At 45.2% G+C, this 26,494-nt stretch overlaps 1 protein-coding gene across 2 annotated transcripts in view; it reads left to right on the top strand.

Annotated features, from left to right (window-relative positions):
* The first annotated feature begins 2,916 nt into the window (after positions 1-2,916).
* Positions 2,917-26,494, top strand: part of DMRT1 (doublesex and mab-3 related transcription factor 1) — a 127,875-nt gene continuing 104,297 nt past the window's right edge. For both annotated transcript variants that reach the window (XM_089913270.1, XM_089913269.1), the window contains exon 1: positions 2,917-26,247. In XM_089913270.1, coding sequence (XP_089769396.1) covers positions 25,900-26,247 — 348 coding nt within the window. In that variant the 5' untranslated portion in view covers positions 2,917-25,899. The remainder of the gene's footprint in view (positions 26,248-26,494) is intronic.

The following is a 26,494-nucleotide window of genomic DNA, read 5'->3' as shown; positions in this document are numbered from 1 at the left end:
CTTGTCTTAATTTTAAAAAAAAATCTAACCTCATTAAATAAAGATCATATAAAACTTCCAATCACTATACTGGTGAAATGGGCAGCATATATTTGGTAAAATGGATGGTAGGTGCACATAGAAATGTCTGGAAACCATGAATTTTGACCAGAAATTTTTGAGGGAGAAAAAAATAACGTATTTGAATTGTTCAGTAGGTCTTCTATTAAGGATTTTCCTGGTTCTGTAGTTAAATAATAGGGGGAGGGTTTAAGGAAAGAAAGGAATCCTCAGATCTCAAAAACAATGACGAATAGAAGTTCCTCCTAATGAATGGCCTGTTTATGCCACCTACTGGATTCTTGGTGCACTGCTTAGTCATGTCCTGATTTCAAGGCCCGTTGAGTCTTGTCCTCCGACCATCGATGAATTCTCTAATCTTTTAAATCTCCAGTTAGACTTCCTTACTTCTTTAAAGGCCTGAGACCGTCAACTGATGTTCACTGGATATGAGTTCTGGCTCTATTAGTGAAAAGGACCTTCTGAAAATGGACTCTTCTGAAAGAACTTGCTCAAGGCTCCTGCTCTGCAAAGCCGTATGGGAAGCATCGCAGGTGCAACCCGTCCTGCTGAGTCCTTGCCAGCAAGACAGCTCACTTCACCTTGTGTTGTAAGGGCAGGTGTGTCTGTCTCCCCCTAGCGTGTGGTCCCTGGGGCACACTGTTTCTTCCCACCTGGAGTGCGATAAGCATAGTGCTTATTGAAGCAGAGTTTGTTCAGTGATATGCTCATGTAATCCTCGCGACAACCCTGGGAGTAGATACTATTATCTCTATTTCATAGACGAGGAAACTAAGGTGGGGAAAGGTTAAGTAACTTGTCCAAGGCCACCAAGGGAAGAAGTGGCAGGCAATCAGCTCCATGGCCTGTGCCCGTCTTTGCTATTCTATCAGCCACTCCATGGACACTGAGGTGTCTTGTCTGCTTCATTTGTGAAACTGGCCCTGTGTTGACCTGTGCTGGGGTTAGCACTGCCCTCCAGGCCCCCGTCTTCTCTTCCTCACTCCACTCTGTGCCTGGGATTCTGGCCTCTATGGACTTTCCTCTACATCTCTTCAGAGATGACATTGCCCCAGAGTAGCTTTCCCCAAACACCTTGTGCAAAATATCACTGCTCCATTTTCTAGATTCTTACCTCCTTTCGTTTTCTTCTTAACATGACTTCCTGAAATTATCTCATGTATGTAGTTTGATTGTCTCCTGCTGGCCTCCTCAGTAGAAGGTGCCTCTTCTACCATCTGCCTCCAGTTTGGGTGTGGTCAATGGGAAGCACTCACACAACCTGGGAGAGCAGAAGGGCGAGGAGTATTTCTTCCCTTGGTTTGCACCCTGTTGGGTGGAGGTGCTGGCTTTGGGTCTCTGCCAGGAGGCCCTCTCCAAAGCTGCAGCAAATCTCTTTGGTTCCCGGGACCATTCCTCTCTGTGCCCCTTCAGGCCAGGGTGGCAATGGCTCCCTGCTTATGCCAGCCCTGCGGTGCTGCACCATCCCATACTGGCTTCTCTTAACCCTCCTCACACATCTGTAAACTGTCCTTTTCTTCAGTTCTCCTCCATTCCCCACCTGAGGGTGCCATCCACTTCCTGTTGGTACCCTGACTAATTCAGCCTCCATCACCTTCTCCACCCACTGAAATTTTTCCACCCGCAGAATCCACCATTCAGTCTTGTGAGTTAAGGCTTTATGTCTCCAGGTGTCCTTGTTAACGGGCAAATGCTAGGAATCCCAACCAATAATGACGGTTTATCGGATTGCTTCCCAGCCCTGACCCGGGATAAATAAGTTTTGAAGTGAGGAAGAGGAACAAGGGAGCTGGGAAGAGAAGGGGGAGAGAAGGGGAAAGGGAGATGACATGGTCCCAAGACAAGCTCTGCCCAGGTCCTAAGGACAAATTCAGAGAAGGCTGTCCACTGCAGTGGTTACAGCCAGGCGCTGGAGGAGACGAAGATGGGTAGGAGTCACAGCTCTCTACTTAAAAGCTAGGAGACTTAACCTTCCAGAGCCTCTTTTTTTTTTTTTTTTTTTTTGCGATACGCAGGCCTCTCACTGTTGTGGCCTCTCCCGTTGCGGAGCACAGGCTCCGGACGCGCAGGCTCAGCGGCCATGGCTCACAGGCCCAGCCGCTCCGCGGCATCTTCCCAGACCGGGGCATGAACCCGTGTCCCCTGCATCGGCAGGCGGACTCTCAACCGCTGCGCCACCAGGGAAGCCCTCCAGAGCCTCTTTATTTATAAAAGGTGAGGAGTAGTAGTATATGCTTCATAAGGTTGTTATGAGGATTAGATGAATAATTCAAGGAAAACTGGCTGCAAACTGATGCAGCATCAGCCCAGTGTTCTGTAAACATGAGCAGTTATGGACTCCATTACGGAAGCATTTGGTGTTCCCAGTGGTTTGTGAGGCTTAGCTGAAACCATTTACTTAGTGATCAGTGAGCTACGGGAAGTCCACTGAGGGGAGGTAAGTGCTGTCTGGAAAGCAGAGAGCTCTGAAGTCAGGAAGTCCTGGATTCAAATCTTGATCTTGTCAATTCACAGTTACCTGACCTTGGGCAAGTTTTATTTAAACTTTGTGTCTCAGTTTCCTCATCCGTGAAATGGAGGTGATTATACCTACCTCACAGCGTTACTATGAGGGTTAAATGATAACAGAATGACTATCACATGAGATACTCAATTTCGTTTTCCTCCTTTTACAGCAAGATGATTTTGGAGATTTAAATATAGATGTCACTGAGAGAGAGAGAGAGAGAGAGAGAGAGAGAGAGAGAAAGAAAGAAATAGATGTGTTTTGTTTTTGGCCACACAATTTGTGGGATCTTAGTTCCCCAACCAGGGATTGAACTCAGGCCCTCAGCAGTGAAAGCACAGAGTCATAACCACGGGACCCCTGGGTAATTCCAGGAGAAATAGATTTATTTTAAGGAAGTGGCTAAGGCAACTATGGGGGTTGGTGAGTCTGAAATCTGTAGGGCAGGCCAGCAGACTGGCACTTCCACAGGATTTTTTATTTTTTAATTAATTAATTTTTATTTTTGGCTGTGTTGGGTCTTGTTTCTGTGTGAGGGCTTTCTCTAGTTGCGGCGAGCGGGGGCCACTCTTCACTGCGGTGCGCGGGCCTCTCACTGTCGTGGCCTTTCTTGTTGCGCAGCACAGGCTCCAGACGCACAGGCTTAGTCAGTAGTTGTGGCTCACAGGCCCAGTTGCTCCGCGGCATGTGGCATCTTCCCATACCAGGGCTCGAACCCGTATCCCCTGCATTGGCAGGCAGATTCTCAACCACTGCGCCACCAGGGAAGCCCCCACAGGATTTCTATGTTACAGACTTTAGGCAGAATGCCTTCTTTTTTTAAAATATTTATTTATTTTTAATTAATTATTTTTGGCTGCGTTGGGTCTTTGTTGCTGTGCGTGGGCTTTCTCTAGCTGCGGCAAACGTGGGCTACTCTTCATTGCAGTGCGCGGGCTTCTCATTGTGGTGGCTTCTCTTGTTGCGGAGCATGGGCTCTAGGTGTGTGGGCTTCAGTAGTTGCAGCATGTGTGCTCAGTAGTTGCAGCACATGGGCTCAGTAGTTGCGGCACGCAGGCCCTAGAGTTTGTGGGCTTGAGTAGTTGTGGCATGTGGGCTCAGTAGTTGTGGTGCGTGGGCTCTAGGACACGTGGGCTTTAGTAGTTGTGGCACAGGGGCTCAGTAGTTGTGGCACACGGGCTTAGTTGCTCCATGGCATGTGGGATCTTCCCGGACCAGGGTTAGAACCCGTGTCCCCTGCATTGGCAGGCAGATTCTTAACCCCCGCACCACCAGGGAAGTCCCTTTAATATTTATTTAATTATTTTATTTATTTGGCTGTGCCGGGTCTCAGTTGCAGTACTGGGAATCTTTAGTTGCAGCACGCGGGCTCTAGTTCCCTTACCAGGGATTGAACCCCGGTCCCCTGCATTGGGACCATGGAGTCTTAACCACTGGACCACAAGGGAAGTCCCAGAATGCCTTCTGAGGGAAACCTGTTTGCTTTTATGGCCCTCAACTGACTGGATGAGTCCCATCTACGTTAAGGAGAGCAATCTGAAATTTACAATCAGTTGTGATTATAATTAATCACAGCTACAAAATACTTTCATAGCAATGTATAGACTAGTGTTTGACCAAGCAACTGGGCACCATAGCCTAGCCAAGTTGACACAAAATTAACCAGCACAGTGACCATTTCAATTCCATTCAGTACAAGCCTTTAAAGACCATAGGATGACATATCTCTATGATGTGTGTGTGTGTGTGTGTGTGTGTGTTTTCTCTGCTTCTCATTTAGATAATGAATTCTCAATAGGAGGAGAGATGAAAATTGGTCCTTGGGGGACAAAAAAATCATAGATATTACAATGGTCTGTGGCCCTCCAAAGTCAAACCCTATCTGACAAAATCTTATTCCTTAGGATTTAATTTCTTTCATTAGGAAGAAATGAAATGAAATTATGTATTACACATTTCATATTATAGAATTTAACTTTATTTAGGCTTAATTAACTGGTTTAAATATATTAAAATATTTTCCTGAGTGGGTGATAATGAACAAAAAAGGTGAACACTGTTGTAGATCATTCGGCAGAACATGTTTAAACAACTCTAGCAAGGAAAGGAAGGGCATAAGAACGGTGCTTTGTGTTGCTGTTCCATCTTTAATTTTATGAGTGATAAGAGGAGTTCGTGTTCTTTGGTTTAGCCAATCTTTAAAAAAATGTGGCCATTCAGTTGTAGTAACTCAATATTAAAAGTAATTTCCATAGAAATTTGTCCTGTTGTCAATAGCTGGGGCACTAAGGCAGCATTACTCAATTTCTGACAGCAGAACCTGCACATTCCACAGCGGTGCCTTCGTTTATGTCGCACAGAAGAACCTTATTACAGGTCTCATGAAACAAGTTATATTTATGATGATGACTTACAGTTAAATCTACAGCCAGGACCTCTTCCTCCTGAGCCTCTGTCCTCTTCAAAACGCCATTTATTTTGAGAAACCACTAGTTATTTCTGTTGAGCATCAGATGAGCTGCCAGGCTGCTGCCTAAAATAGAACTGCTTGTTTCTGGGGACCTTTCAAAGTTTCCTTTAAATGTGAGCTACTTAAATAACCAGAGCACAGCATGCAGCTCCATCCCTCTTTAAACTGTGTGACTTGGGCAGGTAACTTGACAACTCAGAGACTTGGTTCCTTCATTGTTTCATGTATACTTGTATATATGTATCTATATAATGTAAATATAGTGTGTGTATATATAGTTGATATATAACATTGTATTAGTTTCAGGTATATAACAATGATTTAATATTTCTATTTATAGCAATGTATATTTCTATATGTTGCAAAATGATCAGTACAATAAGTCTAGTTAACATCCATCACCAAACATATTCACACAATTTTTTTCTTGTGATGAAAACTTTTAAGATCTATTCTCTTAGCAGCTTTCAAATAAACAATACAGGATTGTTAACTATAGTCTCCATGCTGTACATTACCTCCCCACGACTTACTTATTTATAGCTGGTAGCTTGTACTTTTCAACCCCCTTCTCCTCTTTTTCCCACCCTGCTACCCCCTGCCTCTGGCATCCACGAGCTTGGGTTTTTTTGTTTGCTTGGTTGGTTGGTTAGTTTGTTGTCGTTTAGAGTCCACATATAAGTGAGATCATGTGGTATTTGTCTTTCTCTGTCTGACGTATTTCACTTAGCATAATGTCCTCAAGGTCCATCCATGTTGTTGAAAATAGCAAGGTTTCCTTCTTTTTTATGGCTTAATATTCCCCTGAATGTATGTACCACATTTTCCTTATCCATTCATGTATTGATGGACACTCAGGTTGCTTCCATGGTTCCTTCATCTTGAAAGTGGAAATAATGATGCCAGCCTGCCCCACTCCAGGAAATAGTCAACGACAAAGTGCTACCAAATGTCAGGTCTTATCATGTAATAAAGAATAATGAAGGGAGGGGCTTCCCTGGTGGCGCAGTGGTTGAGAGTCCGCCTGCCAATGCAGGGGACACGGGTTTGTGCCCCGGTCCAGGAGGATCCCACATGCCGCAGAGCGGCTGGGCCCGTGAGTCATGGCCGCTGAGCCTGCGCGTCCGGAGCCTGTGCTCCGCAACGGGAGCGGCCACAATAGTGAGAGGCCCGTGTACCGCAAAAAAAAAAAAAAAAAAAAAAAAAAGCACATATTTACTTCAGTGCAGCTCACCATTGTATCTTAAAGGATGATAATTAACCTTAGCGATGGCCAAGTTATCCTCGTAAGTAGCTGGAAAACCACCTCTCTGCTTGGAGAATTTGCCTTGGCTCTATGTTCATCTTTCCAAATTGCTTCCTTCCCAAGGAGTATAATCTCAAGTAGAAAATGGGGTGATAACTGTGAGTGTGAGGCTCCTGTCCGGGCCTCCTCATGACCCTGACCCGACCCCACCCTCATACTCTCCCCTGCATGCATGAACTTCCAGGGTGGGGGAAGCTGAACAAAGGCCTCGGGTTCAAGGGGAGAGCAGGGTACAGAGCAGGGCGAAGAGACGAGGGAGGAGCCTGCCAGTATCTCTGCTGTCTTCATAACTCTGGCTTCCCCTCACCTCTCCTCCCCCAGCCCGAGGCAAGCGTCCAACTGTAGACTTAGATGGGAAAGAGACCCTAGGTCATCAAGTTCCACCTCCTTATTTTTATTTATTTTATTTTAATTTTTAATGAGACAAAGCACAGAGAGGTGAAGGAGCTTCTCTAAGGTCACACAGCAGGTTGGAGGCTGTGCCAGGACTAAAGTTGAGGCCCTTTGGTGCCCATTGCTGTACTAGACCTGTGCCTAGAATGCAGCTCTCTATCTGCTGCTCGGGAGCCCTTCTGTCCCTTCTTCCTCCTCTACCTCGCCTTCCCACCAAGGCATTTTTAAATAACAGTTTTATTGAGGTGTAATTCACATATCAAAACATTTGCCCATTTAAAGTATAGAACGTTTTTGGTATACTGAGTTGTGCAACTACAGCAACTTCAGAACAATTTCATCACCCCCAAAAGAAACCCTGTACCCAGTAGCAGGGTAGCAAAAGCTCCAGTATTTTTTATAAATAGGTTTATTACTAATGAGACACAAGCTGTTCCCTCCAGTTGTCTGTTCTTCTGCACACTCTCAGCCTGACTACTTGGGCCCATCCTTCAGATCTCTGCAGAAAGTTACCGCCTCAGAGAAATCCTCCTTGATCCCCAGCCAGATCAGCCCCTGGTTATCATCTGTCACAGCACCTTTCAATGCACTTCCACTTATAACACTCCTCACCATCTGTATATATACATTTATTTCTGTGATTACGTGTAAAATGTCTGTCTCCGCTCCTGGAACAAAAGTTTCTGAGAGCAAGGTCTTCATCTGCCGTGTTCACAGCCGTCGCTCTAGTGTTCTGCACAGGGCCCGGCCCTCAGTGGGCACTCCACAAATATTTATTAAAAGTGAATAAGCATGGCTATCCCTCTGAAGACTCTGTTTCTCAAAATTTGAAGAAAAAATTTGAAGGGAAAAGCTGGGGTTTATTTTCTCTTCCTCACTTTCCCCAAAGAACCGTTTTTTCTTAAAAAAAAAAAAAATAGAGGAAAGAGAGCGTAACTTGTATTCAGGCATTGTTAAATCTTATCAGACCTTTAGAGACTTCATCAGTGGAAAAGTAATACTCAAGGAACTGCCCTCCATATAATAATTGCAAAAGTTGGGGAAGGGTTGACAGAAGCCCCTCTCTTAAACTACAGTGACCTTGCACTTGGTGACCTGTCTCCTGACAACCGTATCCCTTACCCAGGGCAGGGTGTAGTTTTCCTGAGCATCTCCCCTTGTTCGTGAGTCTTGCTGTTCCTCCTTTTCTTCCCTATTCCCTATTACAACTCCCCTGTCAGGCATTGATCCCTTAGGAGAATGAATTTGGCATCAGTTCAAAACTAAAATATGATACACAAATCCATTTTCATGGGATGATATGTTTTCCCTTGGGAATAGCGTGGACAATCACACAACCATTACCTATGATGAAGCCTCCAGTCTCTGTACAGTACTGTGTTAGGTATTGAGGAAAATGCAGGGGCTGATGCAAGAACCATTAAAAACATGGTTCTTGGCTGACTTCCACTTCCAAAAAATATGGCGGGATAGATACTTTGAACAACTTCCCACAACAAAAGACTTAACAAATTCTGGATCAAAATAATATGAATGTCCTATAAATTAGTAGGTGACAAGAAAATATGGGAAATCCCCAAAGGTCAAAAAGAAGCAGCTAAAAAACTGAGGGGAGGGCTTCCCTGGTGGCGCAGTGGTTGAGAGTCCACCTGCCGATGCAGGGGACACGGGTTCATGTCCCAGTCTGGGAAGATCCCACATGCCGTGGAGCAGCTGGGCCCCATGAGCCACAGCCGCTGAGCCTGCGCGTCTGGAGCCTGTGTTCCACAACGGGAGAGGCCACAACAGTGAGAGGCCTGCATACCGCAAAAAAAAAAAAAAAAAAAAAAAAAAAACCGAGGGGAAGAGAACAGACTCTGTGGGTGCCCTGGTGCGGGCTTCATGTATTTTAGTGCTGAGAGGCTTGGCTTTTAAGACCCTCACAGGGCCAGGAAACAAGACCTATGGCTCCCCCTAAAACTGAATTGGAATTGATGCCCCAATACAAAGCTGGGGCTTTCAAAGGGATACACCTTGAATGAAAGAGTGGACTAGAAAATCACACACCTTGCCAATTTGACAAGGAAGCTTGTCTGCCTGGGCCTTAGTTCTGGGTGCAGGGGTAGAGTGTGGGGAGGAGATCATCCATGAGAATTTCTAACCACAAGCCCGTCCTCACAGAGTCTCAGAGTTTACACTACCTGTGAGGGCTGGGAACCCCTCTGCAGAGTTATTAATATCAAAAGTGGTTGTGGGCTGGTAACACCCTTGGGGGTGTCCGGCAGAAGCAAAGGCAAACATTTCTGGAAGAACATATTCTCAACCCAGGTTGCCTTTCCCACAGAGAGAGCCCCACAAACCTTGAGCCCAGAAACCCAAATTCTAAAACACATGCAAAAACAAAACACGATTTCAGCCATCTTGGAGTTTACAATCATTTAGAAAGACAAGGCACACATTCAACAAAATATTATGCTGAGATCAATTTCACCATGGACTTTGCAGAGCTGTTGCTTCAGAATTTCTCAAAGGCAAAACTCTCAGATACCATAGAGGCTAGAGAAGAAAACTTTTGTATTGGCCAGACGTTTTCTATGCCCCTAAAAATCACTTAGAACTTGTAGATCCCACCGCTAGCTCCCAGCAAGCACCTGAGAACCAAGAGGCTTGTACTTGCACAATCAGACAAGGCTTGCTGAAATTCCAGAACCAGATGTTTAAGTATTGCCCACCATGGAGCGATTGAGTGTGGGCTCTCAACCAGACTACCAGGGTTACAACCCCTGCTTTACCATTTCACTTATCCACTCAGTGCCTCAGTTTCCCCATTTTAAAAACCATGAGAGTAACAGGGCTGACTTCACAGGTGTGATGTGAGGATTAAGTGAGATTCATTCATTGAAAGAATTTAGCCAAGTGCCTGGCATTGAGTGTTCAATTAACGTTAGCTATTATTATTCTCATTATAAACTGATTACCAAATCTAAATGATTTCTCATCAGATTATTTGAATAGATATTTCATCAAAGATGGTTAGGCATCATTAATAAACACATTAAAAGATGCTTAACATCATTTGTCATAGGGAAATGCAAATTAAAATCGCAATGAGATACACTTCACACCCACTAGTGTTGATTTAAAGGAAAGGCTTTTTTGTATTCCCTGGGCAATCCTGTCCCATTCCTTCTAATTGTTTACTTACCTTGCTTTCTTTTTTTTTTTAATAGGCACATAATTGACATATAACATTAGTTTCATGTATACAATACAATGATCCAATATATGTATATATTGCAAAATAATCACATTAGGTCTAGTTAATATCCATCACTACACATGGTTACATGCTTGTGTGTGTGTGTGTTTTATTAAAATGAAAAATTTCCTTAAGGTTTATTTCCTTCTTTTCCCACACACCTACACTGGGACGCGCCAGCACTAGTACGTGTCACTCTGAATAGGTGATCATTTCCCTCGTGACCCTTCCTCCTTGCCTCCCACTCTCCCTGCCGTGACCATCTTCTCTAGTTAGAAAAGGGCCTTTCTAGCTGGTTCCTCTGTCCTTTGCTTCCTGGTTCTTGACTCTTTGCCACATGCCAGGCATCTGTTGAGCTTTGGAGAGACGGTGGTGAACAAAACACGTGGGCTTTCTCAGGGCTTCGGTTAAGGTAAAAATTACAGAGAACCAAATTTGCAGGTAATAATGTTGGAGTTGAAGATCAGCAGGGGTTTTTTGTTTGTTTTTGCCTTCTTCTGGATTTCCTGATCAGAACTGTGAAATCTCTTTCTCTCTCTGGGGTTGATTTGATCCTTTTCCAATTCTTCCTTCTTCAAGTTTCCTTCATTATCTATTTTCCTTAGTTTCCTATTGGCTTCTTTCTTAGCTCTTAGTCTGATAAATTATATTCTAATTTCCTGCTTCTTACATCACCCACACCAGTCCAGATTTAAATACTGAAAAAAAATATGTGTGAAGGTGGTCAAAAGAGACAAGCTTCCACTTAGGAAATAAATAAGTCCTGGGTATGTAATATACAGCATGGGGACTATAGTTAACAATACTATATTGTATATTTGAAAGTTACCAAGAGAGTAGATCTTGAAAGTTCTCATCACAAGAAAAAAAAATTGTGGCGATGAATGTTAGCTAGACTTATTATAGTGATCATTTTGCAATATACAATACGTATAACAGATCATTATGTTGTACACCTGAAACTAATATAATGTTATTTGTTAATTATATCTCAAAAATTTAAATTAAATTAGTTTTTAAATCCGAAGGAAAAAATCATAGGCTAATCTACAGAATGAAAAAGTGGGCTAGGCTATGTCACTTTTAGTTCAGCTACAGAACCAGCAAACTTGACGTCACTGATGGGACATACGTTTGGATGCTTTAACCAACAAATTACCTGGCAGCAAGTAGAAAATATCTCCTCATTATGTTTAACAGAAAGGTGGTCACCTTTGTCCCATCTGCAGTGAGAATTTAGAGCACGTACCAATGAGAACTTTTCAATCCATGAACGGGCCCTGGGCTGTGCGACAAAAGGATTCCGGCCGCTGGAGGAGAGGGGACCTTTTGTGGAGCAACATGTTCACGGTCTTAGCACAGTGCCTTCCCACCCCAGTACACTGGGACTTGAACGTCTAGAAATGAAACATTGAGATACAGACTATGCAGTATGCAAAACCACCTAAGTTGTTTGCAAAAGACCTTTTTTTTTTTTTCTTTTCCCCAAGCAAAGAGATAAATTTAGCAAAAACAAATTTAAAATACAATTGATGGGAGGGGGCAAGAGGGAGCCCTGTGGAGCGCTATAAATGGTCTGTTTCTTGATCTGGATGGCAGTTATAAGGGTCTAGACAAACTTACAAAATTCACGGAGGGGAGCGCTTAGGATTCTTGCACTTTCTATTTTTTATACTTCAATATAAACATTTAAAAATAGAGGTGGGTGGTGGTGATGGTTGAACAACACTGTGAAGGTACTTAATGCCACTGAACTGTACACTTAAAAACGGTTAAAATGGTCCATTTTATGTACATTTTACCACAATTAAAAATGCATATATTGGGGCTTCCCTGGTGGCGCAGTGGTTGAGAGTCCGCCTGCCGATGCAGGGGACATGGGTTCGTGCCCCGGTCTGGGAATATCCCACGTGCCGCGGAGCGGCTGGGCCCGTGAGCCATGGCCGCTGAGCCTGCGCGTCCGGAGCCTGTGCTCCGCAACGGGAGCGGCCACAATAGTGAGAGGCCCGTGTACCGCAAAAAAAAAAAAAAAAAAAAAAAAAAAAGCACATATTTACTTCAGTGCAGCTCACCATTGTATCTTAAAGGATGATAATTAACCTTAGCGATGGCCAAGTTATCCTCGTAAGTAGCTGGAAAACCACCTCTCTGCTTGGAGAATTTGCCTTGGCTCTATGTTCATCTTTCCAAATTGCTTCCTTCCCAAGGAGTATAATCTCAAGTAGAAAATGGGGTGATAACTGTGAGTGTGAGGCTCCTGTCCGGGCCTCCTCATGACCCTGACCCGACCCCACCCTCATACTCTCCCCTGCATGCATGAACTTCCAGGGTGGGGGAAGCTGAACAAAGGCCTCGGGTTCAAGGGGAGAGCAGGGTACAGAGCAGGGCGAAGAGACGAGGGAGGAGCCTGCCAGTATCTCTGCTGTCTTCATAACTCTGGCTTCCCCTCACCTCTCCTCCCCCAGCCCGAGGCAAGCGTCCAACTGTAGACTTAGATGGGAAAGAGACCCTAGGTCATCAAGTTCCACCTCCTTATTTTTATTTATTTTATTTTAATTTTTAATGAGACAAAGCACAGAGAGGTGAAGGGGCTTCTCTAAGGTCACACAGCAGGTTGGAGGCTGTGCCAGGACTAAAGTTGAGGCCCTTTGGTGCCCATTGCTGTACTAGACCTGTGCCTAGAATGCAGCTCTCTATCTGCTGCTCGGGAGCCCTTCTGTCCCTTCTTCCTCCTCTACCTCGCCTTCCCACCAAGGCATTTTTAAATAACAGTTTTATTGAGGTGTAATTCACATATCAAAACATTTGCCCATTTAAAGTATAGAACGTTTTTGGTATACTGAGTTGTGCAACTACAGCAACTTCAGAACAATTTCATCACCCCCAAAAGAAACCCTGTACCCAGTAGCAGCCATTCCCCATTTCCCCCCGATCCCCCAGCCCTAGGAAACCATCAGCCTAGATCTGCTTTTTCTGCATATTTCATATAAATGGAATCATACAATAGGTGGCCCTTTGTGACTGGCTTCTTTCACTTAGCATAATGTTTTCAAGGCCCATCCATGTTCTAGCCCTAGAGATCACTGAGCTGTTCTGGTCACAGTAGGTGGAAAAAAGAGGCAGAAGGAAGAATGGGAAAGAGAATTTGGAGGGTCACAGCACAGCAGCACAATGAAATGAAGGTGAGAATCCCTCCCATGTACCACACACCCAGGCAGGCTGCATCTGCTCATTACTTCCTCTCATTTAACCTTCATAGCCTGGGAGCATCACCATCCCCAGCTCAGATGTGAAAACTGAAGAGGATTTCAGTAGCTTTTCCAAGGGAATGCAAGTCATAAGGGGCAGAACCAGACCATTGTCTTTCATTCCACCAGATCCCATCTGGAGCTGTCATATTCTGAAGGTGGGGATTTTACAACCATTGTGGTGGATGGCTCCTGGCCAATCTTTAAAAGGTGGTGGTCACTTTCTAAAGTCATTAAAAACGTGCTCTTAAGTCATTTCACTTCCTTATCCCCGAGCTTCCGCATTCAACACCCACACATTCCTCACTGCACTGCTACCTGTAAGAGCAAAGGAAGAAAAAGACCTACATGTCCAGTGTAGGGGACTGGATAAAGTGTGGCACGTCGATGCCTCAGCTACGGCTGGAAAATAAACTATCAGGGAGTAATCTCAAGATACATGCAGTGAACAAAAACCATGTACAGGACAGTGTGTATGCTATGCTACCATTTGTATGAAAAGTAGGTGTGTGGGGAGGGAGTGGAGAATAAACACACACACACACACACACATACACACACACACACACGTATTTGCCAGAAATCTCAAAAAATCATAAAACCTGGTTGCCTGTGTGGAGGGGAATTGTGTGACTGAGGCCAGTCGTGGGAAGAAACTTCCTTCAGCTTTTTGAATCTTTTAACTTTTGAACCATGTAACCGTATTACCTATTCAAACACACATATATATTTTAAAACCCACTCCTGCATTCAACAAGTATTAATGAGCCACTAGGCATAGCAGGTGCTGGTCTAGGTGCTGGAAATACAGCTATGAACAAGACCAAACAAAATAATGGAAAAGGCTCTTGTAGATTCACACCCCCTTGTTTCTGAGTGTCTAAAGGACCAGTGCAAAGGCCAGCTTCTCTGACACCAGTCATAACTCCTTTGTGAACAGGAATCTTCCTCTCCTTTGCTCTGATTTTCTTCAGCATTTATAGTCTGCATCACACTTAACAATGAATTACCTGCCCCTTTGTTTTGCTTGCTGTTGCTTCAGGAGTGCTCAACGTTGATCACCCTAATTCAGTTGCTATCACCATTCACATAATTATCCAAGATAGTCCTGGAACCCAAGAAATATCCCACCTCTCCATTCCCATCACCCACTTGTTCCCACTGCCACTATCTGGGGGACAAGAGAAACGCAACCCTACCTGTCTTAGCTGGTTAAGAAAATGAGCCTGGGTCTACCTCCTGCTGTTCTTTTCTTATTTTTCAGATTGGGCAAATCACTTAACCTGGGTGTGTACCTCAAATTTCTCATCTGTAAAATGGGGAAATGACAGGACTATGTCAAGGGCAGTTGTGATAATTAAATGAATTAGTATAGAAAGCACTTCTGACAGTGTTAGGCACATAGAAAGCTCTGCTGAGTTTTGTTAAATGTTGCTATTATCTTGAGTCATTCCTTCCCCACCTGCCATCCCCTGCCCCTCAGGTTCAGCCAAACTTAACTCCTTCATTTCTGGAATACATCATATACTCACAAGCATCTGTACCTTTATCCTCAGGCTGGTCTGAAATAGATGCTCTTGCCTTTCCTGCCTGCTTGGTAAGGCTGGGCTGTCCACATAACTCTCCTGTCCTCCCCAGGCTTAATACACTTCCAGCAAAACACTTTATTTACATGGCTGTCTCCCCTGGTAATCATGAGCTCTGCCAAGAGAGGGCCTATGTCACCTTCATTCTTTAACCCATCAGCCGGAGGGAGGGGGAGTCTGAAGGGGAAAGACAGGACCACCATTTAATTTATTTTTTTAATTAATTAATTATATTTTGGCTCTGTTGGGTCTTCGTTGCTGTGCATGGGCTTTCTCTAGTTGTGGCGAGTGGGGGCTACCTTCGTTGCAGTGTGTGGGCTTCTCATTGCACAGGCTCTAGGCATGCAGGCTTCAGTAGTTGCAGCATGTGGGCTCAGTAGTTGTGGCTCACGGGCTCTAGAGTGCAGGCTCAGTTGTGGTGCAGGGCCTTAGTTGCTCCAAGGCATGTGGGATCTTCCTGGAACAGGGCTCGTACCCATGTGCCCTGCATTGGCAGGCGGATTCTTAACCACTGCGCCACCAGGGTAGTCGGGACCACCATTTTAGAACAAGTCTGCCATTCACAAATGACCTTGGACATACCTCCAAGTGCATTATCCCATTCTGACATATCTTCGTTTAAAAATATATATATATACTGGGGGCCTCAAAAAAATGGAAGTCTACAGCAGGGATCCACATACTTTTAAAAAAAATTGAAGTATAGTTGCTTTATAATATTGTGTTAGTTTCAGATGTACAGTAAAGTGAGTCAGTTGTACATATATTTTTTTTCAGATTCTTTTCCACTAGAATTTATCACAAGATATTATTTCCCTGTGCTATACAGGAAATCCTTGTGGTTTATTTTATATATAGTGGTGTGTATCTGTTAATCCCATACTCCTAATTTATTCCTCCTACCCCCTTCCCCTTTGGTATCCATAAGTTTGTTTTCTACATACTTTTTAAGTAAAGGACCATATAGTAACTATTTTAGGCTGTGTGGGCCTTATGGCCTCTGTTGCAGCTCCCGAACTCTGCCCTTGTATCTCCAACGCAGCTACAAACAGTGCATACAGGACTGGTGTCTCCAGCCAAAGCACGAGGCCAGGTAGGAATCAGGGGACTGTGAAGGCACAAACGGCGACTGGGCCAATTGTAGAAGATCAAATCCCTCGGGTTACTGCACTCAGTGCGCTCCGATTAATCACACACAATACTAAAGGGAAGAAAGGACTTCACGAACAGCTCCGAGGAGAGACGCAGGAAGGTAGGTGTCCTCCAGGCAGGCGGCAGGCACCGGTTCTGGACCTTGGATTCAGCAAGGATTGTGGGGCGGGCTCTCTTGGCAATCGCCTTCTGCTCTGCCAGCCCCCAGGGAAGCTTCCAACACCAGCAGAGTCTGGAGCGCAGGGTGCGCTCCGAAGAGACCCCTCTCGAGCAAGTGCGCTCTGACCCCATCTCTGATGAGGTACAGTCCCTACGGGGTAGCGGTTACAGCCCAAGAATGTGCCTCACCGGCCAGGTGCACCATCTGAACCCTGAGTCTTTCCACGGACCTTTCAAACCAACTTACCTACCTAATTTCACACCCATTACCTTAAGTTACAGACATTTAGAAACAATCCAGACGGGCGCCACGTGGGCCACTGTGACTCCGTCTTGCCTTTCCTATTTCTAACAGGTCATACAGTCTATTCTAAACTCTACGAGCAGGAATCATAATAATCACATCACAACAACTGGGGGTAGATGTGCTCCAATAAAACTTCATTTATGGACACCGAAATTTGCATTTCATGAAAATTTCATATGTCACCAAAATTCTGCTTTTGACTTTTGGTTCACTTTCAACCATTTAAAAATGTAAAACCCATTCTTAGCTCACAGGCCATACAAAAACATATGGTCGGCTGAGTTTGACCTACAGGCCTGTAGCTGAAGGACTTCTGGTGCAAAGGGTTTTCTTCCTGCTTCTAAGGGGACTTGGGGAAATGGTGTTTCCAAGGACCCATAAAATTAGGGTAACCCTTTTTAGCAAGTAAAAGTACAAAACACCTAGTTAAATTTGAATTTCAGATAAACAAGGAGTCATCTTTTTTCATGTATGTTCTGTGTGTATTTTATCCGGCACTCCTACTTCAAAGAGCATAGTACAATTGTCCCCTGGTATCCCCAGGGAACTGGTTCCAGGAGCCCCCGTGGATACCGAAATCCCAGGATGCTCAAGTCCCTTCCATAAAATGGTGCAGTCCAGTGAATACAGGAGGCCCTCCGAATACCTGGATGCCAAACCCACAGGTACAGGGGCCCGACTATACTTTCTAGGTGTAAGAATACCAATCTCACCCTCTACCCCCGCCCCCTCCAGCCTACGGAAGCCAGCCGTAAGAGTACGCATATTCCCGCCTGGAGATGCCTCTGAGCTCGCCGAATGCGTTGGAGAGCGCAGACACTGCCTGTCAATCAGAGGAAGGGGGCGGGTTTTCCGGGTAGGAAATGAGCCTTGAAAGGGGGAAGGGAGAAGACTCCTTGCCCGGCCCAGGGCCCCTCCCACCGGCGCAAAAGGGCAGGATGGCGCCAGTCACCGTGGGGCAAACCTACTGGCTGCCCGGGAAGGGGAGGCACTGGGTAAGGATGGCGTCTACGGTGGTGGGGCAAGCCTGTCTGTGGGATGGGAGGGCCCCAGCACCCTTTTCCTTGAGGTGTCTAGGAAGAGGAATAGGTGATTATACTTGGCAAGCCAGAGCGTGTAGATTCGTGGCAGCCTGATTATTTCCTTGTTGGTTTCCCCAGCTTTTATTAGTGTTTGTAAACAATAATAAAAATACCCTTGTCTCATTAAGGTTCCTGGAAGCAAGAAAGGGCTTCGTATTCCTCCTGAGCCCATGAAAGCAGGAGGAACGCTTCCACTAAGGACAGTGTAGGGCAGCAAGCAATGATGGGGATGGAGGAAATGGGCACCCCAGGGATGAACATTTAAGGACAGAATCGAGGCTGCATTAGTGTCCCCATAATGAGACGGTCCCAGTCGCCCCTTGGGAGATTTAATTCTAGTTTGTATCAGTTTATCGCCCCTTCATGATTTGGTTCATTATTCCAAATACTGCTTTCCTGAAAGCGTGCTTCTTCCAGGAAGCTTCCCTCCCCACTCTCTTCTAAACTCTTGATGTCACTCTTAATGTCACCTTTCAAGTGGCAATGAATCCTGAACTCGAGACATCGGTTGAACTGAACTGTTACTGATGTTCCTCTGGTGAAATATTTAACTCCTTTGTCTTGTTTTCCCAGCACTAGGAACATATGCTTTGTAGTGTTCCTGAAGTCATGTTTGGTTAAGGGTATTGTAGCCCTTCACTTCACATCAGCCGGCCCTAGCAATAACCGTATTATCAACCTGAAGCAATATTTATCAACAGTAGTACAGAAATATATACATGAATGTAATGGTTTTGTCATTTTATGCTTGCAGGTGGTTTTTCAATAATTTGTGTCAGAAATGGCTATGATTACAGTTAGTCTAATTCTTGGCATCAAATACCATAGTCATCCTCACTGTTCTGCTTCTTGACTCATCATTCTTTCTTCTGGAAGTAGATGAATTTTTGTTTTCATAATAGATCTCTAAAACTCAGTGTAGTTTTCTTCCATACCTTGGTAGTAACCTGACAAGGGCTTCTTTAAAAAAAAAAAAAAAATTGATAAAATACATAATAGCTGATATATATGTCTGCTAAAGGTTTCAACTTTTAAACTTTGAATCAGCCACAGAATGTTCATTTTACTATTCCCAACCCTCTACCTCATGTAGATGGCCTATGGTAAATATACAAGCCTACTTACGTTGTTATTTATCCCAGGAGTATTAACACTGCTAAACTATCTGTTTGTCTTGTTTTTGTCCTGTTGACCAACCGAGAAATCAGCAAGTTAGTGGCTGTTGAACCCAATGGGAGATGTATCTGAGCTCCTTTGTTGATATACAGTTTAACTTCCAATTAATTTGAAACTTTTGAATGAAATTTTATTTCAGAATTTGTTTTCACTCTTTCCTCTGTCCTTTTTTATCTATTACAGCACAAGTCACGGGAAAACTCTGGCAAGAGCCTCAGTTTACAAGAGCATCAATTGTATAAGTACTTAAATAAATAGATGGTAATTTGGGTGAATTGTTAAATTTAAAAAGTAATTATCTTTGCTTTTAAATGGCCAGTTAAAATAAGGTATTTGTAAATTATAATCTGAAATAGCAAGCTGACATTTGTTGGCTCTTTACAAATAGCAAACAGTAAATGTATGTTGTTACTTTTTCCCCATCAAATTAAACTTTGTAAAACAAACATTTTTTAACCGGATTTATCGTTGAAATTTTAAGCAGTTGAGCCTACAAGAAAAACTCATGATGGTAAGTCATTTCTTTTTTTTTTTAGGGTAATGGAAAAGGGTCAGTATGCTGCTGATAATTTCAGAACAGCAGTTAATACTGAAAAGTCATCTACAATTATCTTCAAAATACATTTAAAATTTTTCTGGATTATGAGTGCATTTTCTCTAGATCACTTCATTTCACTTGTATCATGTTCAATGATTTTTCTAAATAACTTAAGCTTTCCTCTTTAAATGTCAGAACTTACATTTTAACCATTTTTATTGGGAAAAATTCTAGCATATGTATACTCTTCTTAAACAGAGAGTAAGGAACTGAACATGATTTAATCTTTTGCTGATAACTCACTGAGCATTACTTGTGAAAATCAATCATTGTGTAGTCGTAAAACAGTGATGCTCCCAAGGCCATCTGTAGGCAGCAGACCTGTGCCCTGAGTAACACAGACCAGCCTTCCCTGCCTATGTCTGTGCTGTCTCCTCCCTCCCATCAGCTCTAACCATTGCTGTTCTGCCCATGTGCTGCTTGTGATGTGCCCCCTTATTGTGTCCTTTGGTCTTCCTAAGAGCCTGAGACTGGCTCCAGATACTCAAATAGTGCGAGGATCATATGCTTTGTGACAGATGTTTGCTACTCAGAGGTTCTGTCACTTATTTCCAGGCTCCAGGCTGGGCTCCTAATTACTGTTGTTGGGAACAGTTTACTTGGGAGGAACTAGCAAACTGCCCAGATTCTAAAACCTGCCTCTTTGTTCCCCTCATCTTCTATCTGTGCTTCAAAATTCCTCTGATAGAATTCCAAATCAACAATAGTTCACTCTTAGATGGTGCTTATTCTCTTGCAGGCACTCGCCTAAGCCCTTTACGTATATCAATCATTGCATCTTTACAACACTTCTCAGGTTATTTGCAATTTCCAGATGAAGAAAGGGAGGCACAGAGAGGGTAAGTGACTTGCCCACGGCACACAGCTGGTAAGTGACCAAGCTAGGACTCTATACAGGCAGCCTGACTGTGAGGCCTGCATTCCTTTATACCACACTTTCCAGGATGCTGACTGCCTTCGTCTGTCTGTGTGGATGTTGGTGGGAACTGGAATGTGTAGAGGAAGATTGTCTTGTAATGAGGTTTCACTGCCGCAGCCTCAGGCACAGCCATCTTCCTGAACAGCTAGGTCCCTGCCAGCATTATCTGCTTTCAGATTTCTCCCTCTCTGCCTATCCAAACTGTAGTTAGAATCAGCTGCGAACAATGATCCAGTATTTTCTGTGTGGCAGGCATGGTTCTAGGCATCTTACAAACAGCTCTGATCCCTGTGGTATTGTCAGCTCCTCACAAAGATGGAAGGCTCAGAGACCTTAAGCGGCTTGTTCAAGTCCCACAGTGATTGGCACGCCTGCCACTTTCATTCTTCCGGCACCTCAAGGACAAAAGCCTCCATCATTCTCCATTTGCCTATAGGATAGAAGCCAAATTCCTCACTGGCAGGCAAGGTGCCATGCTATCTTTCCAACCTTATCTCCCACTGGGCTCCAGCTTGACTCCTCTGTTCCAGACTGGCATGTCTGTGCCCTCTCCCCCAACTCACAACCTCACTCCCCATACCCCCGTCATCCATCCTTTGTTTCCACAACTTAGAATGTCTTATTTTCTCCTTTGTGCCTACTCAAGTCCTGTTCAGTCTTCCCTCTCACTGAGGGTCCTCCTATCATGAAATGCTTCAGGCTGTACGAGTCGAGTCTCACTTCTCCCTGATTCCTGCTGTTCAGACCAGCCCCCCGGGAGCAGGGGCAGATCATTCATCCAGGCCAGCTGACTCTCGGGCTGCACACTTGGCAGGCACCTGAGCTAAATATTTTGACTCTATAGTGTCTCGCTTCGTATATACAGTTAGAAGCGCCACAGGGAATTTTCCCCGTGACCTGTTGTACCAAGAACTGGGGCAAAAACTGCTTTGCATGGACAAAATGCAAACTAGATGAAATTTATCCTTGGTGTTTTCTAGTATAGGTCTCCCTCCCTGTAAGTTATTCTAGTATTCTAGTAGGTGGAAGGTTATATGTAGATGTACCCTGCTTTCTCACTACTCTTAAAATTTCAAATATGTAAATAATGAAAATGGCATACATACTACTGTGTGCTACATACTTTTCTAAGCACATCATGAGTATTAACTAAGTTAGTTTTCCCAACAATCCTTTGAGGTGGTTATTATTATTACCCTCCTTTTACAGATGAACTGAGTCACAGAGAGGTTAAGAAAATTGCCTAAGATCACATGGCTGGCATTCAAAGCCAGGCATTTAATTATGGTGCTATACTGCCTCACCAAGAAAATAATGTATTCTTTATTTCTGGTGACAGTAATGCCTAAGTGTTTTTAAAAACTCAGATAATAAACAAAGTATATATGCACCACAGAGCTATGGTAACTGGAAAGCAAAACACATAATAATTTGTTGTGAAACCAGCTTGGGTTCCAATTCTAATGCCAAGAATGCTGGTGGTCTGGGGTTGATCACAGGGCTGACACTGAGTCTGCTAGGCCCAAACTCAGATGTCATTTCTTACCACCCGGCTACAGGGGACGAAACAGGAGGGAGGACACCAGAACATGGGCCTGCTCCCAAACACACATACAAAGTATAAGGAGAAGGGCTTCCCTGGTGGCGCAGTGGTTGAGAGTCCGCCTGCCGATGCAGGGGACACGGGTTCGTGCCCCGGTCCGGGAAGATCCCACATGCCGCGGAGCGGCTGGGCCTGTGAGCCATGGCCGCTGAGCCTGCGCGTCCGGAGTCTGTGCTCCGCAGCGGGAGAGGCCACAACAGTGAGAGGCCCGCGTACCGCAAAAAAAAAAAAAAAGTATAAGGAGAAGATCACCCATAATCCTGTAACTCATAGAGAATTAAATAACCTACTCAAGCAGATATTAATACACATTAGTTCCTATTTCAGAAATGGAACCACGTTGTACATCCTGAGTTTTTTTTTCTTTTAGTTCAAAATTTTAAATAGCTTAATTGAGGTATAATATATAAACTATAACATTCTCTTGTTTTAATCATACCAATAATTTTAGTAAATTTACAGCGTTTTGCAACCATCACCATGATCCAATTTTAGACCATTGCATCACCCCTTCCAAAGATCCCTTAAGCACGTTTGTACTTACTCTCTATTCCCACCCCAACCCTGGCAACTGCTGTTTTCTCTCTATATTAATTTGCCTATTCTGAACATTTCATATGAATGGGAACATAGGAAAGAATCTGGCTTCTTTTACTTAGTATAATGTTTTCAAGTTTCATCCTTACTGTAGCATGTGTCAGTACATCATCCCTTTAATGACTGAATAATACTCCATTTTATGAATATACCATTTTTGTTTATTCATTCAACCATTAGTGGACATTTGCATTGTTTCAAATGGAAAATGCTGCTATGACATTCGCATACAAGTCTTCGTGTGGACATAAAGTTTTCATTTCTCTGTGGTAGGTATCTAGGAATGAAATTGTTTGGTCAGATGGTAAAGTTTTCCAAAATGGCTGTGCCATTTTGCGTTCCTACCACCAATACATGAGAATTCTAGTTTTTGCACATCCTAGCCAATACTTGCTACTGTCTTTGTTTTTGAGTATAGCCATCCTAGTGGGTGTGAAGTGATATCTAATTGTTTTGATTTGCATTTTCCTGATGACTAATGATATCAAGCATCTTTCCATGTGCTTTCTGGCCATTCGAACGTTTTCTTTGGTGCACGACCATTCAAAAATTTGCCCATTTTTCAATTGGGTTATTTGTCTTTTTATTATTGTATCACAAAAGTTCTTTATGTATTCAGATAAAAATCCTTTATCAGATATATGTCTTGTATTTTCACTTTCTTAATGGTGTCTTTAGAAGCACAAAGGTTTTGAATTTTGATGAAGTCAGTTTATCAATTTTTTTCTTTCATCGCTTGTGCTTTTGGTGTCATATCGAAGAAGTCTTTGCCTAACCCCGCTGTGTTCTAGAACTGGACTCCCTTCCTCCTCCCTTATCAGTATGCACTGAACATCTTTCTCCCTCAGTAAATACAGATCTGCATCATCATCCTTCATAGCTTTGTTTTGGAAAGAAGGGAGGGAAGAAAGGAGACAACAGAGCCAAACTACTCAAAATATCCGGGACCACTCTGTTCACCCTGGAGGTCTTCCCACTTTCCTTTTTGATTGTCTCGTGTCTGGTACTTCCTCTGTGGTTTGTGAATAAAAACTTGGTTAGGCTATTAACTTCATTACAACATTTTATGTTTTGATATCTTGGTCACACAGTTTCCTAGCCTCACATTTTCTGTAGGCTTAAGTCCCTCCATCACAGATTCTAGTGAGGGGATGCTCATAACAAACACGTGTTCCCCTGTAATTTGGGATTTGACAGCTGCTGCTTCTGGCATTGACTTCATTCTCTGAAACTGGACTTGGCTTTGGGAATGATGCAGATTTAGTTAATGTATTAAAATGTAAATATGGAAAAAGAAAAGTCAATAGTAGATAACAGCAATTGATTGGTATGTGTGTTTTCATGAAAGTCTTATGGACATTCCTGAACAAAATAGTGGTTCTCATTTAACAAGCTCCAGATTGAGATGAATCGTTGCACCCTGGCCTCTGTCCTAGGTAAAGCTTCGCTGGCTTGATGGGTAGGATATGAGGTACCGTGAAAAGCTAGAAGCTTCTTTAGTAAATAATTTTCAGACTGAGAACACAAATGGAGAAAATCCAGGCTGAGGGAAAGAGCCTGTGAGAGGGGCCTCAGAATAAGAATGGGAAAGGCAGGTTAGAAGACTTTCAGTGCTGAAGATGCTAATCTGCTGAAAGAGAGGGTCAATGGGCAACCATTTTGCTGAGAAGCCGAGTGGGGTGGCCAGGATCCTTTGGGGACTTAACCCCTAGGGTTGGGGCCAAGAATTTGGAACCAGAGTACACTGGGGAAAAGCAAGGAGAGTGAGGGAGAGATGTGAGGGCAGCCCCCTTGGCTGGACAGTGGCCATTGCAAGGTTAGGGACGTGGCATCGAGCAAAGAGGTATGTAAAAGGTCAACAAAGAGCTCCTCCAAGCTAGTAGATAACTATATGAGGCTGAGAAATGCAGAGGGAGGTCATTCAAAGTCCTTTTAAGATGCACCCTCAGGTCTTTAACTTTTGTTTTTCACATGGAAAACAATACCAAGGCACTGCAGGGCGCCAGCTGCTGTGTGCATGGAATATGGAATATACTGGAAGACTAAGAATCAGTGAGACCAGCTGGACGCTACTGCAGAGATTCAGATGTGAGAAGGGTTGGCCTTAGAGGCACACTTGGGTGTGTAGGAAGAAATGATCAGCAGGCCTTAGGGCTGGATTGGCCGTGCAAGTGCAAAGACAGAAGACAAACATGGTTGGGGGTAGAGGTGCAGGGAAGGCTGTAAGAGGATTTGGGTTTTTGGAGGAATAATTAAAATGCACAGATCTTGGGCTTCCCTGGTGGCGCAGTGGTTGAGAGTCCGCCTGCCGATGCAGGGGACACGGACGGGTTCGTGCTCCGGTCCGGGAAGACCCCACATGCCGCGGAGCGGCTGGGCCCGTGAGCCGTGGCCGCTGAGCCTGCGCGTCCGGAGCCTGTGCTCCGCAACGGGAGAGGCCACAACAGTGAGAGGCCCGCGTACCACAAAAAAAAAACAACAAAAAAACCCCCCACAGATCTTAAGTATGGAATGAATTCTGATAAAAGTCTGCATCCCACCCCCACCCCCACAGAGGTTTTTAGAAGACCGAGTTTCCAGTGCCTGCAGGTCCTAAGCGAAGTTGCTTCAAAGGCAAGAAGCTGCATGCCCCTGAAGTAAGAAGCAAGAAGGACTGGAACTCCAGATTTGAAAGTTATCTGGAGCCAGCGGGTGGCAATCTTGTGAGCAAACGAGCACAGGTGCAGGAAGAGGTAACTGGAGAACAGAAAGGCCCAATGTGGGGCGCGCTTAACCCCCTCACACTGAGGAGCTTATTTGCTGTTAGAAGCGCAGAGACTTTTCTCAGGCCTTCCACCTCATACTTAATTCTCTTAAATGAGAAAGAAACCACTTTCTGGCTGGCTTCTTTCAAAGTCTGCCCTGTCGAGCTTGGAAAATGGCGTCACTGGGGGGAAGGGAGCTGGAGGATCCCACAGGGTGGTCTGCCCCTCCTCCATGCAGCCTTCACGACTAAGATGCACAGCAACCTTCTTGAGCTGGGAAGCCCAGCTTCCTCCGTGCAGCGTGCTAGGGCAGCCCGGCCTGGGCACGCTGAGCGTACAGGGATCACACAATCCCCGAGCACCTCTGCTCCGGGTGTGCGTTTGCAGTGGCTCTGCAGCAATGCCCTCGGTGTTTGCAGCCTGTGCAAGCTTGCACGCAGCGGGAGCTCGGTGCCTAGAATTGGGGGGCGGTGGGCGTGGCCGCGCTTCCTCGCGCCTTCTCCCGCGCAGGCAATCCCGGGAACGTTCTGAAAAGTATCCAAAAGTTCTGCGCCGCGCGCGCGCAAAAAGGAAAAAAAAAACAACGGGCACAACCCCCCACCACTCTGGGCGTGCGAGTCCCGACCTCGCCATTCCAGCTGCACCTCCGGCTGCAGCGCGTACGCCTCCTGCGCCTCCTTTTCGGGAGCCTTGCCGTCGGCTGGGTGCTTCCCTTGCAGCCACCGGAGAGTCCCTGCGCATCTCCTTGGGGCACCATGCCCAACGACGACGCATACAGCAAGGCTTCGCCACCGTCGGAGGCCCCGCACGCCCCTGGGTCACCACCGCAGGGCAAGGCCGGGGGCTTCGGCAAATCGGCCGGGGCGCTGCTCGGGACCACGGGCGGCGCGGGCGTCGGGGGTAGCGGCGGCTCAGGCTCGGGGGCGTCGGGCATGGACGCCGCCGCGAGCAAGAAGTCCCCGCGGCTGCCCAAGTGCGCGCGGTGCAGGAACCACGGCTACGCGTCGGCGCTCAAGGGCCACAAACGCTTCTGCATGTGGCGGGAATGCCAGTGCAAGAAATGCAACCTGATCGCAGAGAGACAGCGCGTGATGGCCGCGCAGGTGAGTGCGGGCGCCCCGGAACCGGGGTTCAGCCCTTAACTTTTTGGGTAAAGCCCCTTGGACCAGGCGGGCGCCATGCGGGGCGCGGGTTCGTTGGTGCTTCCCGACAGCCGCGGCGCGCTCGGGGCCCGGGCTCCCAGCCACGCGCCGACGCCGCTCTCGGAGGGCCGATGGAGCAGGGAGGTGCGGGGTTTACTCTGCTCCGGCGGCTCCGGATCCTTGACCCCTCCCTCCAATAGGAGTTGTG

This window comes from Delphinapterus leucas, chromosome 6 (genome assembly GCF_059928025.1).
Source record: "Delphinapterus leucas isolate spDelLeu-1000000601 "Yukka" chromosome 6, BTC_Dleu_Yukka2, whole genome shotgun sequence".
In the NCBI taxonomy this organism is placed as follows: Eukaryota; Metazoa; Chordata; class Mammalia; order Artiodactyla; family Monodontidae; genus Delphinapterus; species Delphinapterus leucas.
The sequence above is the reverse complement of the archived record's forward strand: the minus strand, read 5'-3'. Positions and strand labels throughout refer to the sequence as shown.